Here is a 19,080-nt window from a genome sequence, read left to right as displayed (position 1 = left end):
GCCTTATTAATGAGATCAATTCTGCAAGCACGGCTAGACTGCTCAGATTAACTTCTTGCAGACAAATACACATGGGAGCTGTGTGTGTGTGTGTGTGTGTGTGTGTGTGTGTGTGTGTGTGTGTGTGTGTGTGTGTGTGTGTGTGTGTGTGCGTGCGTGCGTGTGTGTGAGACGTGTGTGTGTGTGTGTGTGTGTGTGTGCATGTGTGTGTGGATGCGTGTGTGTGTGTATGTGTGTTTGTATACAGTATACTTACGGCTTTTAGGTTTTGTGCCCTGTTCATTGTCACACACACACACACACACACACACACACACACACACACACACACACACACACACACACACACACACACACACACACACACACACACACACACACACACACACAAACACACACACACAATGTCATCCATTCATCCACTCACTGTCACCTACCTCTTGGCAGAAGCTGAACTCATCTTCCTCCCCTGTCTAAAACATTGTCATTTTTTCCCTCAATCTGAACGTCAATGGGCTGTCACAACGCTAATCCTACTGGCAACTTCCTGAAGGCACGGAAAGGTGTTCCCATGACAGCAGACTGTAACAGCTGGACCAGAAGGACTAGGAGCTATGATTACACTACTATGTACAATACAACATTTACATTTAGGGTATTCAGCAGACGCTTTTATCCAAAGCGATCTACGAAAAGTACATTCAGAAGAAGGCGAAACATATATCTCGCAGTCGGGTACAGTAACTTAGTAAGGATGTTCATAGAACCAAGTGCAAGGCACTAACAATCGGGGGTGAACCCATTCCCCATATGCAACAAAGATAGGATAAGATGCTACACAACTGAGTACTATAACTGAGTTCGACATACAATAAGTGTGTACATTAAGTGCCAGGGAGTACAACATACAACAAGTAGGAGGGGAGGGACAGGGTGGCTTTGCAGACTCCAGGTTAACTCTGAACAGGTGAGTCTTGAGATTTCTTCGGAAGCTGGTGAGTCCTTACATCAGCAGGGAGCTCGTTCCACAAAGTGGCTTTTTTTAAGGTGAAGTAGTTTTCGAATCAGGCTGCCCTATTTAGCATACACTTTTGGAAATGGAAAACGTCTGGAAAACGTTATAAGTTGGCCTCGAGGAATGAAGCCCTACGATTTTATAGACCTCCTATATTTTTTCTTTGGACTAGACGTAAACAAGCGCTTTAAAACGAGCACATTAAACGACATCATAAAGACGCGCTATTAATTTGCTGACTTTTATTCATGTCCCTGAAGTGCATCCCAGTAGATTTGGAGTTTTGCGCGTCTCTGCCAAGGCTTGGTTTTTCTTTCAGCCAAATGGCTTTATTAGAAAGCTGAGGACTGTGTGATGAATGGTCAGATGATCAGAGCATGTGATAACAACAATGGACAAATGACCAATAGACAAACCCGCCTCGACCAATAGACAAACAATCAGATGCTAAGCTAACATCAGGGAGCTGCCGGTTTTGGTGTTCGGTTACTATGGCAATGAAATGTGAGGCAGATTGATAGAAAGCTTTTACATTAGTGTGCTTTGTTGTGTAATGCAGCGCTCAATTAAGAAATAAACGGAGGAAAAAGGGACGCACAGACACAACACATAGTGTTTCTGAGAACTTGAAAATAGAAGTGAGTTATTGTGCATTATCGAAAGCATTGCAGTGTGCTTTCCATTTAATTTGAGGCACAAATTACGCACCGAAAGGCACGGATGGGAACTTAATCAGTTGCATGGAAAAATGTATTAGTCCACTTAGTACCCAATTAGATTCCCCGTGCCCCACTCTTCTGAGACATCAAATAACAGTTTTTTTTTTTATCCTGTTATTTTTTAAACCCTTGCTCGTGTTTTATTTTGTAGCATGAAATATTGAGTGGTATTTATGAAAATACGTGGGGTTTTTGGTTTGGATGGAGTCCCCTCATGTTTGATTCGTTTTGAGGTTAACACTCTCTGATTCGTTACATATCCCTCGTGGTGCCGGGGCAAGCAGCCAGCCAATCAAAAGTTCACATTCTGTTTGAGTACAGTGATTGACAGCCAATGGAGATTATTTATGAAATATTTTGTTTTATTGATCTCTTTGGGGGGATGAAATATAAGTCAGTGTGAACTTCAAGGGATCAGGAAAAGACTGAAATAAAATGATAAAAACCATCCGACTACAGAATAAATGCGAAATAAGATATATGCTTAGAATATCCAATGGACATAAAGTATTGATTATTACGCCATTTCCCTAATCTGTACACTTGTCACCTAGAGCTACAGAGAAATCATAAAATCACTTTCAATGCGATTTTCCTTTGCTGACTCTCTTGCGAAAAACTTGGCGCAATATCATACTGCCACATGAATGGCATCTGAACAACAAGGAGTTTTTCTTTTTCTAATACATTATAGAAAGTCCTCAAGGAAGCCAAATTTTACTTGGCTTTTGTAATGGAGGCTTTCCATCCTTCCTTCAGGCCTTCCTTTCGTCTTTCCTTCCTTCCCTCCTGCCTTGAGTTCTCCCCTCTGTCCCTTCCTTCCATTGTACCATCCTCCCTACCTCCCTCCCTACCTCCCTCCCTCTCTTGACTCCATCCTCTTCCTCCCCTCAACAGCTTTTACAACTGCATCTCCTTCTCATAGCCTCCTCATGTTTAAATGCAGTCAGATGTTGGCGTGGCGAGCTGCATAGCAGAGGAGCATGTGTTCTATACATCCCCTGGCTATAGCACAGCTCCTATACAACATAACTCCTGATAAACCTTGTGGTTTTTCCATTTTGTTTCTCCTCCCTCTAAAGCCCCTTGGTCTTTCTGTGTGTTTCTCATTTGGCTTTGCTTTTGTGAGCGGATATCGTCTGTCCCACCAACAGCTGACGCGATGTTTACCACATTAGCTTCCATCGAGACAGCCAGTCAGATTAGCGTGTTGGGAAGTTATCGGCCGTGCGGAGGTGTTTGTTAATTTTTTTCGGGTCTCGCTGTCACTTTACCAAACACAGAAGCTTTAGGGAGGGGGGAGGAAATAAATGTGACGCCTAAAACGCGATGGTGGCCCTGTGATTTGCCACAACAATAGAGCTGCCGCGACTCGCGAAAGTAAAGAGCCTGTCATCTGACCACGCCGTCTGACAGTGCACGAGAACGGGGGAAGGAAGAACTCGGTCTCCCCTTTTGATCGGTAAAGTGAGGATGTCAGCCCTGAGAGAAGTCATTGCATTTATGATCGGGTAGGTACACCCTCCCACCCGCCCGCCATTGATGGACTGCTGAGACCTTTGCCAACACCTCATCCACCACCTGAGCTAGTGGTTGCAACTGTTACGAAAAGCATGATATTTTACTATCCACCGAACAGAGTTGTGAATCAAAGCCCTTGTTGGGTGGATGGTAAAGTAGCATCACATCACACCACGTTGTAACTTATGACAGTGTGAGGTGGTGTGTTTAGTGTCCTCTCTGAGTTTGAATAGACCTAGGCGAGGGACTGGATTGCAATTGTAGATGACTTATGGGGTTTGGAATGGATGTGGCTATTTTGTATCTTTCTGTGTGTGTGTGTGTGTGTGTGTGTGTGTGTGTGTGTGTGTGTGTGTGTGTGTGTGTGTGTGTGTGTGTGTGTGTGTGTGTGTGTGTGTGTGTATATAGGTGTGGACGGTTGTGGGTGCATGTGCATTGAGAGGGGGAGATTGTGTATGTGTGAGTGAGTGATTGTGTGTGCATGTGTGTGTGTGTTTGTGTAGTTTGTGTGTGTTCATTAATTCAGCAAATTGAAACAAGACGATTGGGAGTCAGGCCAAAATTGGATAATCTACTATGAGGAGGCCTGGGTTATTCTCCTGCCCGGGGGGGCCTGTGGTTCTGGCTATCAGCCTACACGAGTCACAACGCTCAGCGAAGTCACTACACGCATGATTTAATGCTTGCTACAGCTCTCCTCTAGCGAGCGACAATCAGCGCATTAAGAAGGCCCGTATCCCGCTAGATTCGAATGGACACGGAACGGACAACTCTGTCTGTGAGAGGGAGACGGGAGAGAGGTGGGGGGGGGGGGGGATAAGGGGGGGTAAGGAGGGCCAAGGCGGGGTAAGGCGGGGGGGGGGGGAAGAATGTGGGACAGATTGGAAGGGATGACAACTTACCCAGGAGCAAATCCCCAGGAGCCCTGGTGGCAACGTTGGGAAATGCAAAACACATCATCATCCCAAGACCTGAGTAGGCCTGGCAGGCCGGGCCGACACCCTGAGACTGATTACGGAGCACTGAAGACACCAGTATGTGGAAAGTGCCTCGTATTTTTTTGCAGTTATTCATTCTTTGCATGGTTGAATAAAGTGATTTTTAAATTCTTTTTTTTAAATGTTTACATTTGAATTACTAGAAGAGAAGTTGCCTTCACGACAGTGTCCCGAAAAGAGTTTACCACCCAGTCGGCTCGGAGAGGACCACTAATTCAGTGATTTAAATGGGATCATGTTGGGTTAAAATTAATTTCAGAGTTTCCAACGAAGCTGAACATGTATACAAGAACTTTAGGAGGCCCGAGCAAAGAGGAAAAACAACACCGCAGCAACAACAGAATGACATAGAGAAAGAGAGAGAGTTGGAAAAGAGAGTGGGACTTGGTGCAAGATTGAAGAACTCCAAGGGCCCTATTTTAACATTCTGAAACGCAAGTGAGAAGCGCCAAGCGCAAGTAGCTTTGTGAGCGGTTCTATCGCGATGTTGCTATTTTACCGGTGCATAAATGACTCTTGCGCCCGGCGCAAATCTAAAAAGGGTTGGTCTGAAGTAGCCTAATTTCCCGTTGGTGTGGTTTGGGCGTAACGTGCAATAAACCAATGAGAGTGCCATCTCCAATCCCCTTTAAGAGCCATGAGCACATTTGAATCTGACCAGTTGATATTTTGAGAGCATGTTTGCAGTCTCCGATGAGACAGATGCATGACTACATGAATATTCAAACTTCAAATGGCTCAGTTTATGGCCAAATAATATGGCCTAATTCACGATTGGAATAGCGTTTTCTCAAAGCGAGTCCTCAAATACATTTTGGCAAAGAAAACTTAACTCACATATGATATGCGGTAACTGTGGTTCTATTTAATGATATACGTAATACATTAACAAACATAATTTCTTACCAGTATTGTATGCCCTATCGTTATCGACTTGTGTTCCTAATATGCATGCGTCCCCCCGTTAACATAAATTGCCATGGACTGTACTATGCGTTACGTGTTTAGTTTGCGTGTGTTTAAACAGATGGACGCACACACGTGCGCCCGCTTTCATTAATTCTATTACACGCACACACACACGCGCCCGCATTCATTCATTCTTTTTAACACTCACTCGCGGTAAAACATTGTTTTCTCACGATCAAATACTCATCAATCCTAAAAGTTATGGGCTTGTACACGATGTCTGTATGCATTTGCTATACGGCGTTTGCGGATGCATTTATTTAAAAGGACAACTTATTACCGCTGTATCAGCTGTTCTTTCCCAAATAATTTACCAAGAATGTGTGGCTAGGTAGATGAGAGAGGCAAAGTGTATGCGCGAGGTGCACAAGCAACTTTATGCATGCGCCCTTACAATAGCATCTAAACAATGCGCCACTGACTTTAAACCAGGTATTTCCTGGTTTGTGGCGCAATTGTTTTCTGAAACTGTAAAATAGCACGAGGGAACGTTTGCGCCAGAACACGCCTCCTCCTTTCGCCGAACCGCCCCTTGGGGCACAAGATCATACCCTCATTTACCGACGCGTGGAGGGAAAAGAACGCTCTGCGCCAGTTGAAAACTAGCAACGACACATGCGTCAGTGTAGAAAGTAAATTGCGCCGGATGCAAGATAGGGCCCCAAGTGTGTATTATCTATTCACACCTTCTGTTGAGAGGAGATTGCCAGACAGTTGTATGTGAGCGATAATTGTTGTGAGTTTTTCAAAAAAAATAAATGGGATATTATATAACAGGGATAAGTTACATAACATGTTGCATATAAAATATAGTGTCCGTCCCACAGACTAAATGCTGATGTGAATGGATGTAAACTCAAAGGGATGTCACGCCGTTCCAACCCTTTTAAAAACCAAACAAAATAGAAGAAAACACTTTGTTCCGTCGCAGTCAACTAAGACACACAGCAACCTTTGGTGCGACCCGACATGCACTCAATTATGAGATATTATAATCACACAAACACAAACGCACGCTCCCAGATGCATGCCGATGTACGCATGCACCCAGACACGCACTGATATGTAAAATAAACGAGTAATCATAAATGGTGCACATACACAGGCTATTCTCTGAGACACACACGCACGCATGCACACACACACAGACACACATACTCACACACGTACACACGCACAAACACCCACATTCACACACACACACACACACCTACACCCCCACACAGGTTTTCCACTTCTTAATTAGGCTGAAGCCCTGGTGTCTGGTTTCAGCTTGTGCTCTCAGTGTGGTGCCAGGACTTCTGGTTAAGATCTCAGATCTGCATCCTCTCTCTCTCTCTCTCTCTCTCTCTCTCTCTCTCTCTCTCTCTCTCTCTCTCTCTCTCTCACGTCCTCTCTCTCTCACACGTCCTCTCTCTCTCTAACATGTCTTCTCTCCTTCCTCGCAGCGCCATCTTCCGCACGCTGTTCCTTGCTTCATGTATGGTTCCTTCTCTCGCGCCGGGCGGCAGGCCTTCCACCCACTCATCTTTCTTTTCTTTTTTTTTTTTGCGGAAGCTTTATCTTATCGCCGTCTTTCTCACCGCTTTTCACTAGATTAGCCTCCCTCCCTCGCTTCCTCTTTGCATCCCTCCCTTCCTCCCTTCCTCTTTTCCTCCCTCCCTCTCGTCCTCCCTCCCATCCTCTTTTACTCCCTCCCTCTCCCCCCCCTCCCTCCCTCCCTCCTCAGTCTTCTTTTTTCTCGTATCTGTCATTTCAGTAGAGCTTGTCTCCCAGGGCTGCCAACGCAAGTCACGCTTTTGATTCTATCGCCTCACTTCCATCCGCTCTCTCTCTTCTGCTCACTCGCTCTCCCCTGCACTCACGCGACCTCCCTTCCCTTCCCTTCTCTCCTCTCTCTCTCTCTCTCTCTCTCTCTCTCTCTCTCTCTCTCTCTCTCTCTCTCTCTCTCTCTCTCTCTCTCTCTCTCTCTCTCTCTCTCTCTCTCTCCCTCCCTCTCCCTCCCCCTGCTGGGCGTTAGAAGTAGCTGATCCAGGGGGCCCGCTGATGTAACCGCACCGACGGTTTGGTTCTGCAGCGAGAGGACTTCACCTGACCCCGAGTACGTCACACCGCCTTTAGAGAAGGACCGCGCCGCATCACCCTGCCTCCGTAAACAAACAAACAAACAAACAAACAGGGGCACATATCAGGGAATATTTACCGGGTCACACGCACAAACACACACACACACACACACAAAAACACACACACACACACGCACACACACACACACGCGCACAAACATACACAAACACACATCTATGCACAAACAAACAGACACGGACCAATTCCAAATGCACACAAATTCAGATTCATATCTAGAAATATTTCCTTTTGACCACAGGTTGCACCCTGCCTCTTCCTGGCATGAACACCACCCCCCCCCCCCCCCCCCCCGTGCCCCTACACACACACACAAACACACACAGACACATACACACAGTTAATAGACCAAGATTGGAATGTTGCCATGGTTACCTCACCCATCCGTTGTTCATCAGGGGTCCAGGAGGAACCCTGCCGAGTCAAGACTCTGGACTGAGTGCGGTGTGTGTGTGTGTGTGTGTGTGTGTGTGTGTGTGTGTGTGTGTGTGTGTGTGTGTGTGTGTGTGTGTGTGTGTGTGTGTGTGCGTGCGTGCCTGTCTGTGAGGTAGTGGGTGTGCAACGAGAGATATGAGGACCATTAGAAAGTCTGAGAAAGGCAGACAGAAAGCAGAAGGACAGACACAACAAACAGACGGACACAACAGACAGACAGACAACAGACGGACAGACAGACACACAAGGTAGAGAGACAATATGGACAAACCAGACAGACCAACACTCCAGATGGACGGATAGACGGACAGACTTTAGAGGGACATGACGGACGGTTAATCGGACGAGGCAGGCGATGGGGAGACATCTGGACACGGGGAGGAGAGCAGTTGTTGTGCGAGGGGCCGAGGGGGGGTGGATGGCCTTCCTCCTCTCGTGTTGTTTACCCCGCCAGCGGACCGCGTCATCCTCCTCATCATCATCAACCCCCTCACCATCCTCATCATCGACATCATCAATGCCTGTAAGTGACAGCCTCCAAACCTAACCGCTCTGAGTCAATACCAACTCACACACACACTCACACACCCCCCCCCCCCCCCCCCCCCCCTCCCTCGCCACACGCACACACACGTGCCCCCTCTCAATCCACCGTTTCCCTAGAAACTGATTGCTTCTTTCTCTCCTAGCTTTCTCCTGGCTATATCCCCCCCCCCAACGCGCACACAGGCAAACACACCATGCGCACACAAACGCACACACATCCCTGGCAAGGTAAACACCTGTTTTCATCGTTTAAATGGCCGCCACTACTTGCTGTGATTCGGCAGCGTTTCTTATTCATTATAGTACAATTGTTTTGCATAGTTTTGATTGCTGCTACACCACCTTATTTTTCCTTTTTGTAATCACAACAAACCAACCGACACACCCACACATAAGTATACCCTAAGCGTCTGTAACTAAACACCATTTAAAAGCATTTGTAGTGTGTGCAGAATATACTGTGAATAAAACCGAAACGCAGATGAAAGAAACAGTTTGCTACTGATTACATATGAGTTATTTATTCCATGCACACACACACGCACACGCACGCACGCACGCACACACATGCACACACAGACATGCTTGCACACAAACACATGCAAACGAAAACACATCACACGCAAACACATATATACGAGCACACACATGCGTTCGTATACACACACAAACGGAAATGTACACACATGCACACATGCTAATACACCCAAATACACTCACCCACACACACACACGGACACACACAAAAAGTCCACACGCGTTACATGTTGTTTTGAAAACTACAGTTGCGCCCGACGACCAGAGGGGCCGCCCATGAGCCGAGTTATCTGGAGCCCTTTAAAGAGCAGAAGAGGCCAACGCAGAATCAACAGGGTCTCTGTGTGTAGGTGTACGCTTCATCTGCTGAAGGGCACGCATGCACGCGCTCGCACGCACGCGTACAAACGCACACACACACACACACACGCATGCACAGACACACGCATGCACGCCCACACACACCCTCTGTTGATGGAAAGTGTCTTCCATTTAAAGTGCATCTGTGATGTACTTCCTCCCTCCCACTCCAGTCTCCCTCTCTTTCTCCTCCCTCTATTTATTTTCCTCCCTTCATTTGAAGTGTTTCATCTATGAAGAGAGACAGCCATGTCGTATCTGAGACCGATGGGGAGAAAACTCCCTCTTTGCACCCATGCTACATATATTGATTTTGCCGTCCGGGCCTGTTAAACATGCTCTCTCTCCTTCCGCCCTTATCACTCTCTCTCTCTCTCTCTCTCTCTCTCTCTCTCTCTCTCTCTCTCTCTCTCTCTCTCTCTCTCTCTCTCTCTCTCTCTCTCTCTCTCTCTCTCTCTCTCTCTCTCTCTCTCTCTCTCTCTCTCTCTCTCTCTCCCACCCTTTTCTCTCTATCACTCCCTTCTCGTCCTCCCCTCCTCCTAGGCAAACTGCATTTCATTCATACAGTGAATCCCTCCTCAGTTTGTGTTTTATTTGTGTTATTTTATGAGTTTATATTCTCACTCCCCCTCTGCTCTTGTCTCATCTCATCTTGGTTTTCTTTGTTTCTCTCCTGTGTGCCAACAGCATGCTGTAACCAGTGCTGGACGCTGAATGCAGCAGCTTACATGGTTGGTGTGTGTGCGTGTATGCGTGTGTTCATGTGTGTGTGTACATGTGTGTGTGTCATATATATTATTTGTCGGTTGCTGCTTCGGGCATCTGCATTTTTTTGCTTTATCTCAAGCTAGAGAACATAGTTTCAGTCTCTCTTGCTTTCTCAACTTCAAAAATGTTAAAAATTAATTTCATTTATCATTTTACATTTATCTTCTACTAGAAAACATATGTTTCCTTTAAAGATTCATGGCAAGGGGGTGATAGATTATTGAATATTTCTCGACGCAGACTCTGGGTTAAAGGTCAGTTTGTATGCAAGGACGGGAGCAAAGAAAGGCGAGAGTGGAGGCCACAAAGGAGCCAGCAAGGCCTCGGAGTATTCCCAGGATTCTTTGGTTTGACAAGGCCAGAGCCAGAAATGCAGAGATTTCCTGGACGGCAAACAAGGTTTTCCTCACTCCCCCTCCCCTTTCATGTTCGTCTGCTTCTGTTTCTCCCACAGTGGCTACCCACAGGGGGCCTGCTGCACGCCAGTCAGAGCTCTCGTTTCAAACAGATAACCCCATTTAGCCAGAGGAGAGAGTCTGCAAGATCTCACCTCATCTGGCTTACCTCAGGGGGTTTTCCCTGTGGTTTGCGCTCTCTCTCTCTCTCTCTCTCTCTCTCTCTCTCTCTCTCTCTCTCTCTCTCTCTCTCTCTCTCTCTCTCTCTCTCTCTCTCTCTCTCTCTCTCTCTCTCTCTCTCTCTCTCTCTCTCTCTCTCTCTCTCTCTCTCTCTGCCTCTCTCTCTCTCTCTCTCTCTCTCTCTCTATGCCTCTCTCTCTATGCCTCTCTCCTCTCCCCCCCCCCGCGCCTCCCTCCCCCCCCCCTCCCAACCCTCCCTCGACTCTCTCCCATTTGAAGGACGAGGCAGGCCCGCGCAGTTCGACGTGTTTACGAGAACAAGCGAGAAGATCCCGCCAGGGGAAGGAGTGAAGGGAGAACGGGAGGAGGGTCTCAACGCGTCTGTCTGGGAGGACCCCTGGTCATGATCCGTTCTATCCCAGAGGTACAGAGGGCTATGTTCCCCTCCTGAGCCCCGAGGTGTTAGACGGGTCCTCCAGGTGATCCAACACACACATGCTGCTCTCCGTGGCTCTACTGCTCTAAGGTGGGTCCCCCACTTTAGTGCCAGGGTATTGGTTGGACTTTAGGCAGGACCAGGCGCTTCATAGCACTCTGTGGGATTTGAAACCTAATCCTGTTGTAGGTTGCTAATATAATTCATGCCGTTTATGGTTTTATGGCTTTTATGGCTTTATTATGAATTTATTGGTCCACGTAATGAAAGTTGTCTCGTTTTCAATACCAATTGGACAAATAATGCAGCTGATTTTTAGGAACCTGTATCCATGCGATACTTTTTCAAAATCATGCCCTTCTATTGAAGTTGGTGGGCCTTGACCTTTAGGTGTGGATCTGATGACGGCTGATCTAGTCAGTAGTTAGGGAGTTCAGGTGCCTATGGCCACCATGATGTTACCTTCAGACTGATCCCCACACCTAACCGCTTATTAATGGAATGTCTAGAAAATATAAGCTGCAAATCGCATTGGAATATCCGCGTCTGCTGAGCAGTCATAGTAAACGTTGCTTCTATGTGCTGATGGCTGACAGTGTTCTTGACAGCACAAGCAGGAGATATGAAATCCCAAGACTTATGTAGGCCAAACTGTCTGGAACCAGGATAACTTTGATGATACAGTTTTGACACTGGAGGAATTTGCTGATCGTCATCCATTCCTTCCCCGTCACAACCAAGCTGCCAGAAAGCCTCATGGTAAAACTTTGACTAAAACTGTGACAGTTTACTTGCTAGGCAACGATTATTCAGTTAAGTCAAACAATCAAAGAGCCAACCGCGGCACACAGAGAATAACGTAAACACTGTGGTACATTATCAGAGCGCCGAGCCTGTGACACGACTCACTTTGATATTTAAACACATGAAACAACACTGAAGCAGCAGCTTGCTCACAGATATTAAAGAAAGGCAAACGAAGACAGAGCATCTGTATCATTCCAGACAAAGAAGGAACAGAAATTTGGCTTTGCTTTCCTTTTCGGATGTTCCCCCCCCCCCCCGTCCAAACGACCACAAATACATTTTTAATTCAACTCTCAGTGCCACGCACAGCCCATACAAGTGAAGGGAAACTGAGAGCATATCAAGACCCTTGTGGGTTGGAAGGAGTCTAGCACGAGCAAATGGCACCGGCTCCAGCCTGGAGTGGATTCAGGCTTCTGCTGTCACAGGACAGTCATTGTGGCGCTGGCAGCACCGCATGTTAACCATGGAAACAGTCTGAGGCGAAATGTGATGCATGAGGATTTACAAAAGGTGAGGCGTTTCAAAAGCTCAACTTAAGCTGTGCCCTTGTCACTTCTGGAGCGGTTGTGGGCTCCGATGGCGTTTCCTCAGTCCTTGTCAGACTTTTTAAAAAAATGTTTTAATGTCATTCATTTTATTTTGAATTTAAGTACCGTGTACAAGGCTGGATCTACTTTGAGTCTCTCTCTAAATGAAATGTCCACGGAGCTCATGGGGTCGGGGGGAGGGGGTGGAGGGGGGGAAGCAAGCCAGGTCAGTACACTACGCCAAAATAAAAGCCCTGCATTTCTATGCCACCAAGGCCCTGACATCCCTTCACCCCTCTCCCCCTCTCTCTCTATCTCGGGCTTTGTTCCACCTGCATTAAAATCTGCCTGATGCTACCTTCCCCATCAAGCCCTTAAAAAAACGATTATTTTACCAGGCATGAATAAAATATGCTGGTTAGATGACGAATCCGTAGCTGCCTGTTCCCTCCGCAAAACGGATTCAAAGTGAAAGCCTTGACTCCTGCAGAGTGCAGTCGGAGTACAGTATGACCCGCTGCCATGAATTCCATCCTCGCAATCACCACGACTAGAGACCAAGGTGACGTTCTGAGCCTGTGGGTTGCTTTCACTTGTCTCTGACAATTGCATGTTCCTCCACAAAGAACAGGCCTTACATACCTGTCCTTTGTGGGGTTTCGCAAAGTGTCGAGTCCTGATGAATTTATGGTTCCTTTGAACCATCGCGCTCTTCTTGCACAGATGTATACACTTACCCTTACACACACACTTTGTATAATGTAATCTAATGAAGTGGCTATTAAGTGGCCATTGTTGGATACGAATGCGTTGGCTTCGGATATCAGACCTTATCTGTAATCTGCTACTTTGGGACGTTAAGTGTCAAAGGTGTATGACTAATGCAGCGTTGATTAGATAAAGGCAATGATTGGCTACCTCGGCCCCGGAATGATCTTGAGGATTGAATAAAATTAGGACTTGCCACATCTAATCACGTTAACGGAGCACAAGGAACTTAATTCAGCAACGGCCATGCCCTAAGGCTGTTCCCTCTGGAAAGGAGGTGTGTGTGTGTGTGTGCGTGTGTGTGTGTGTGTGTGTGTGTGTGAGAGAGAGTGCACGTGTGTGGCATTGTGTGTGTATGCAGGGGGGGGGGGGGGGGGGGGGGGGGGTTGGTTTTAACTGAAGGTACTCGTAAATTCATGGTTATTTCGAATGGATTTTCACTTCTGAGGTTTGGCTTGAAGTTTCACAAAAGGAGAATCAGGGAGAACACAACTCTGCTCTGATTTCCCAAAAGTGCCAACGGCCCATGCAGACACTTTATAACCCTGCTCCTAGCTGTCTCAAAGTGTCAAGTCACACATAATCACAAACAGGGCCGCCAATACAATGCGTGCACGTGTGTGCGTGTGCGTGTGTGCGTGCGTGTACACACACCACACAATGTGTAATTGACCTGGGGTTGTTATTCTCTGGGGTGTAGTTTACAGCGCCTTTTCAAAGTGTATGAATCATAACCGGCAGCTGCATTCTACAAACTGTCGTTGACTTCGACACTCTGTCTCCTTTGTCTAGAGTTTCATTACACTCTTGTTTATTATGTCAAGTTCCCCTCCTTCACTCATAAACATGCTGCAAAATGCAATATTCGTTCCGGTGTAAATGCCTGAGAGTACAGAGAGAGAGAGAGTTTATTAGGGTTTTTTCACTGTCCTATAGATGCCTGCTAGTGCTACAGGCTCCTCCAAACAGTTTTTACTCTGCGGTCCTGAAATGAAAACGTTTGGATTAGTGAATATTTCCGGACGGAAAAAACAGAAAAAAAAGGAACAAAAGCAAAGCAGCCTAATGATTAATCACAGCCTCAGAAACTCATGGAGGTGACATGAGAATAAACGGTACAATCAAGCTAAAAGGCAGGAGCCAACCTCCCCAAAAAATAAAAATAATGAAAATCATTCTTAACCAGCGCGGATGAATGGGTCACCCTTCCTTTTATCTGAGGCAATTACAACACCGGCTCCATCATAGAGCGGTAGCAGCCCAAACTATTAGGCAGCTTGTCAAATGTGTCTTGTTAAAAGCAATGAAATATTAAGAAAGGAGAGAAATGCCCTTTAAGCTAGGGAATACAATTTGGTGAATCCCGCCAGCGCAAGCTCGATTTTTAAGTATTTAAGTATTCAACCAAAAATATCCTATCCCTCCCTTCAGGCCTCGCTGCTAAGAAGCTCCCCGTAAAGAAAAAACGATTTTGTCAGAACAACAAATTTATTGACTGCTGTCGGGATGCAAAGAGTTTAGACAAATATGATCAAACACGCTTCTTAAATAAATTGCCTCCCCTAGCTTTTAAGCACAGAACACAAAAATAAAGAAAGCAATACTCATGGTCCAAGAGAGATTTTGTTAAGAACACAGATTTATCCATTCAGTCCAGGGCAGGGCAGTGGAAGTTCTCACAGAACTGGTAGCTCATGTAGGTGGGAGACGGGGGAGAATTGGAGAACGCCATCAGAATAGTTTGTACATAGTTCAAACCCTTCGTGAGTCATGGAACACCATACTTATACAGAATGAGTATATATATATATATATATATATATATATATATATATATATACTGTATATATATATCCATTTAGACCTCCAGTCAATGTACTGTACATCATCACTCTGAATCTTTTGCCCTGCACATTTTATGCACCTCATCATTTTGATTTTCTCCCCATACTACCGTTGCAATACTTTCGATTTGTATTTATTATCACTGCAATGCGCTCCAGATTTTATTCATTATTTACACACCCAACTCAGAGGGCTTTGTGAGGAGAACTTCCCTGTGTAGAATGACTGTGTAAACATAGTTAAACAACGTCCTTATTTGCCCATTAGTCCTTGAGGAAATACGTACATGTACAACATCGTATTTTCTCTGTTCTCTTTCAAAATCCTAAAAATAACACCCTGCTCCGCTTTATCTCATGTGCGTGACTGTACGCAAACGTCACTCTCGTTAAAGCAAGAATAACAAAGAAGACACAGAAAAAGGTTGCGTGTTGAAACTAGAGAGCAAACGAGGCTGCGTCGGAGCTCACACGCCCGCTCTCTGGTCGCAGCGTTGCAGCTCTCTAGGAGGCGTTAGAAATACACTGCAATTAAAATGCTAATGTTTGGTGTGCACACATGAGTGCGCGCGAGGTGTACACTGCTTTCCAAACTTTATAGAAAAAAAAAAACATTCATTAAAAATCGCGAAATGAGGCTCAACTCATTAAAATGCTCAATAGGGGATTGTTTAGAGAAGGGAAGCAAAATAATAATTGTAAAAGTGTGGAGCTGAGTTGTGCGTCACGCGGTTTGCCTCGGAGGAGGTTGTTGTGATCAGGTGTGTTTCAGAGCTGGAACAAGTCAAAATGCAGCGGAGATCTCATGGCCACTCAACTCTACACTTCACCGGTGGGCAAATTGATTAAATTAAAACACAAGCACATGCAAGTTCAGATTTGGGATTTAGATTTATTTCATGATGTTTGAAGTTGAAGGAAGCAGAGCAAATGCCCCGTGCTCTTTTGGGATTTTGTGAGAGGTCATAGGTACACACTGAAATACACATCTTCCGCACACACAAACACAAACAGCAATTTATGTCAAAATCATTAGTTCCACGGAAAATAACTAAGGCAAATGTACTTGTTGAATCACACACACACACACACACCACATCTCTCTCACACATACAGACATGCACACACCTTTTAAACCGCATGGGATGCGATGGAAGGGCATGTAGTACGAAAGAAATTAATTAAACGTTATTAAGAATGGAAAACAATTGCATGGTAAGGGAAGGTGTTCAAAAGTCAAATAGGAAAACGACAATTGTACGGCGAGGAAAAGCCATGGAACAATAGCCCATATCACTGCGACAGCATTCCCCTGATAGGGCTTGGTTAACCCATTACATAATAATGGAATAGGACGCACTCATTGACTCTCTTTCTCTCTCACACACTCACGCACACACACACACACACACACACACACACACAAGTACAAGTCGAAGGAAGATAGAAAAAAAGATAGACAAAAGCATACCAAGAAACACACAGAGGCTTCAATAGCTTTCAATAGCTAATCAGATTTATTGCCGAATTATGTGGCGACAGGAAGTCTCTGTGTGTGTGTGTGTGTGTGTGTGTGTGTGTGTGTGTGTGTGTGTGTGTGTGTGTGTGTGTGTGTGTGTGTGTGTGTGTGTGTGTGTGTATATATATATATATATACCTGTGTGGGTTGACTCATATATATACTGTGTGTGTCCGTGTAGCCGTGTGTCACACTGTGTTGGATAAAGTAGGTGTAACACAAGACACAAAAAAAAGACATTCATCCAAAAACATTTATAGGATCAACGGTTTTATCGTCTTTAGGCAAAACGATTCCTCCACAATCCTCCGCACACACACACACACACACACACACACCTCTGCGGGCCCTCAGAGCCACCTCTTGAGCACGGCCAGCGCGGTGCTGAAGGTGACCTGGGCCGGGTGGGTCCCGCGGTGGGCCAGGAGCAGGGAGCCGGCCTGGGGCCCGTGGCCTGCCGACAGCAGCTCCGAGGCGGCCTCCTCCACGTCCCAACCCCCCTGCTGGTGCTGGGACAGGAGGTGGGCGCTGAGCAGCGGGTAGAGGGCCGACGGGACGCAGCCCACCAGCAGCCCGGCGTCCAGCAGCAGGGACAGCAGCTCAGCGTCGCAGGACAACGCAGTCTCCTGGGGGGGGGGGGAGGAGTCAAAGTGGTAAATGAGTTTGTGTGATTTTATGAGTGTCGCTATTTTGGATTTTGTGTGTGTGTGTGTTTGAGTGAGTGAGTGAGTGAGTGAGTGAGTGAGTGAGTGAGTGAGTGAGTGAGTGAGTGAGTGAGTGAGTGAGTGAGTGAGTGAGTGAGTGAGTGAGTGAGTGAGTGAGTGGGTGGGTGGGTGGGTGGGTGAGTGAGTGAGTGAGTGAGTGAGTGAGTGAGTGAGTGAGTGAGTGAGTGAGTGAGTGAGTGAGTGAGTGAGTGAGAGAGTGAGTGAGTGAGTGGGTGAGTGAGAGAGTGAGTGAGTGAATGAGTGGGTGAGTGTCAGATTTTGTGAGTGTGTGCGTGTGTGTCTCACAGACTCAGGAGTAGCGGTGAAATGGAGTGGTACATTTCAAAATCCCCAAATCAGTTGCATCGTATCCACAACCCAAATAATAAAGAGAGATCCTTGGGGCCAAGACAGCGTCTCATTGACGGTCAACTGATGGTTGAGTAAACGTTCATGAGTGATTTGAGATGATGCCTTTTCTATTGCAACTAATTCATTTAGACGCAGAGGCTTTCAGAGTCGCCATTCATGAACTGAGAGCATGTCGTGGAAAACGCTCTTCCCTGTTGACAGTCATGAAGTGATTGTCGATGTTGATTTCAAACGGTGTCTTTCACTTGCAAAGCCTCTAAAATAAATGAGCATATTGGCGGTACATGGTGACAGCAGTAGGAACACCAGGTTTTATCACTCGAACGCAGATCACTGAGAACGGAGCAGATTTCTTTCTTTGAGTCTCTGTTGTTTTCGTTGTTATTTTCCAAAGATGACGGCGGGAGAGGGAGCAAGAGCGAGAGAGCGAGAGAGAGCCCTGTGGTTGACCGCTCTGTCCTGTGGTGAGGCGACTCACAACGCAGGACACCAGAACACACATTCAAACAAATAGAGGCACACACTCACGCACGTACACACACTCGCACACAAACAAATAGAGGACTGCCCAAACACACACCCACACACACACACACAAAAAGAGGCACGCACACGCAAGCACGCACACGTACACACACACAAACAAATAGAGGACTGCACAAACACACACACACAGACACACACACACACACACAAATAGAGGCAAGCACACGCAAGCACGCATACGCACACACACACACACAAATAGAGGACTGCACAAACAAACACACACACACGCAGACATACACACACACACACACAAATAGAGGCACGCACACGCACACTCACAAACACAAAGAGAGGCCTGCCTGCAAACACACATGCACACACACACAAATGCAGACAGACATACACACACACACACATGCATGCAGACGTACACAGTGTAATACAAAGTGACATCCAGGCACACTAAAACAAACTAACGCACACAGCTATATGCAAACACAAACACTGAGTGAAACAGACTAAGACAGACACATGGGCTCGGAGAGAGACGTTTCCATTGAAACAGACAGAGACAGACAGCGCGCTAGACAGACAAGACCCCAACACCCCAAACGCACAGAGACACAGCAGCCGGAAACAGGCTCACGCTGTCCCTGAAGTGCCGTGTTTTGGTGGAATAAAAGATGAAAACATGTTTGCCCTCCACCAGCGACGCAGAACGCCGTGTCTGCACCACAATAAACAGATGCTTGGGTAATATTTAATCTGCCTTCCTCCCTTCTCCCTTTTCTCATCCTCCTTGCATCCTCCGAGCACACACACACACACACACACAGAAATCGTTTAGGTGGCTGACGTTCCTTCGAAAGCGTTTCAATCGAGAGTGGTGCAAAATATGTGCTTCCTTCTGCCTTTCCATCGCTTTCTCTCTTGTGTTTAGCTTTCTCCCTCTCATCTCTGATCCATCCTCCTCCCTTCCAGTCATCTTGTTCTCGGGTTGTTCTGAGGAGACAAGGCTGTCGG

The 19,080-nt window shown here is 46.4% G+C and overlaps 1 protein-coding gene across 1 annotated transcript in view; it reads right to left on the bottom strand.

Moving 5' to 3' along the window:
* Window positions 1–15,845: 15,845 nt before the first annotated feature.
* nbas (NBAS subunit of NRZ tethering complex) overlaps window positions 15,846–19,080 on the bottom strand; it is a 155,888-nt gene continuing 152,653 nt past the window's right edge. Inside the window, exon 53 of the mRNA XM_030344571.1 lies at window positions 15,846–17,118. Within this exon, the coding sequence (XP_030200431.1) occupies window positions 16,843–17,118 (276 nt within the window). The 3' untranslated portion in view covers window positions 15,846–16,842. The remainder of the gene's footprint in view (window positions 17,119–19,080) is intronic.

This window comes from Gadus morhua, chromosome 21 (genome assembly GCF_902167405.1).
Source record: "Gadus morhua chromosome 21, gadMor3.0, whole genome shotgun sequence".
Lineage (NCBI taxonomy): Eukaryota > Metazoa > Chordata > Actinopteri > Gadiformes > Gadidae > Gadus > Gadus morhua.
The sequence above is the reverse complement of the archived record's forward strand: the minus strand, read 5'-3'. Positions and strand labels throughout refer to the sequence as shown.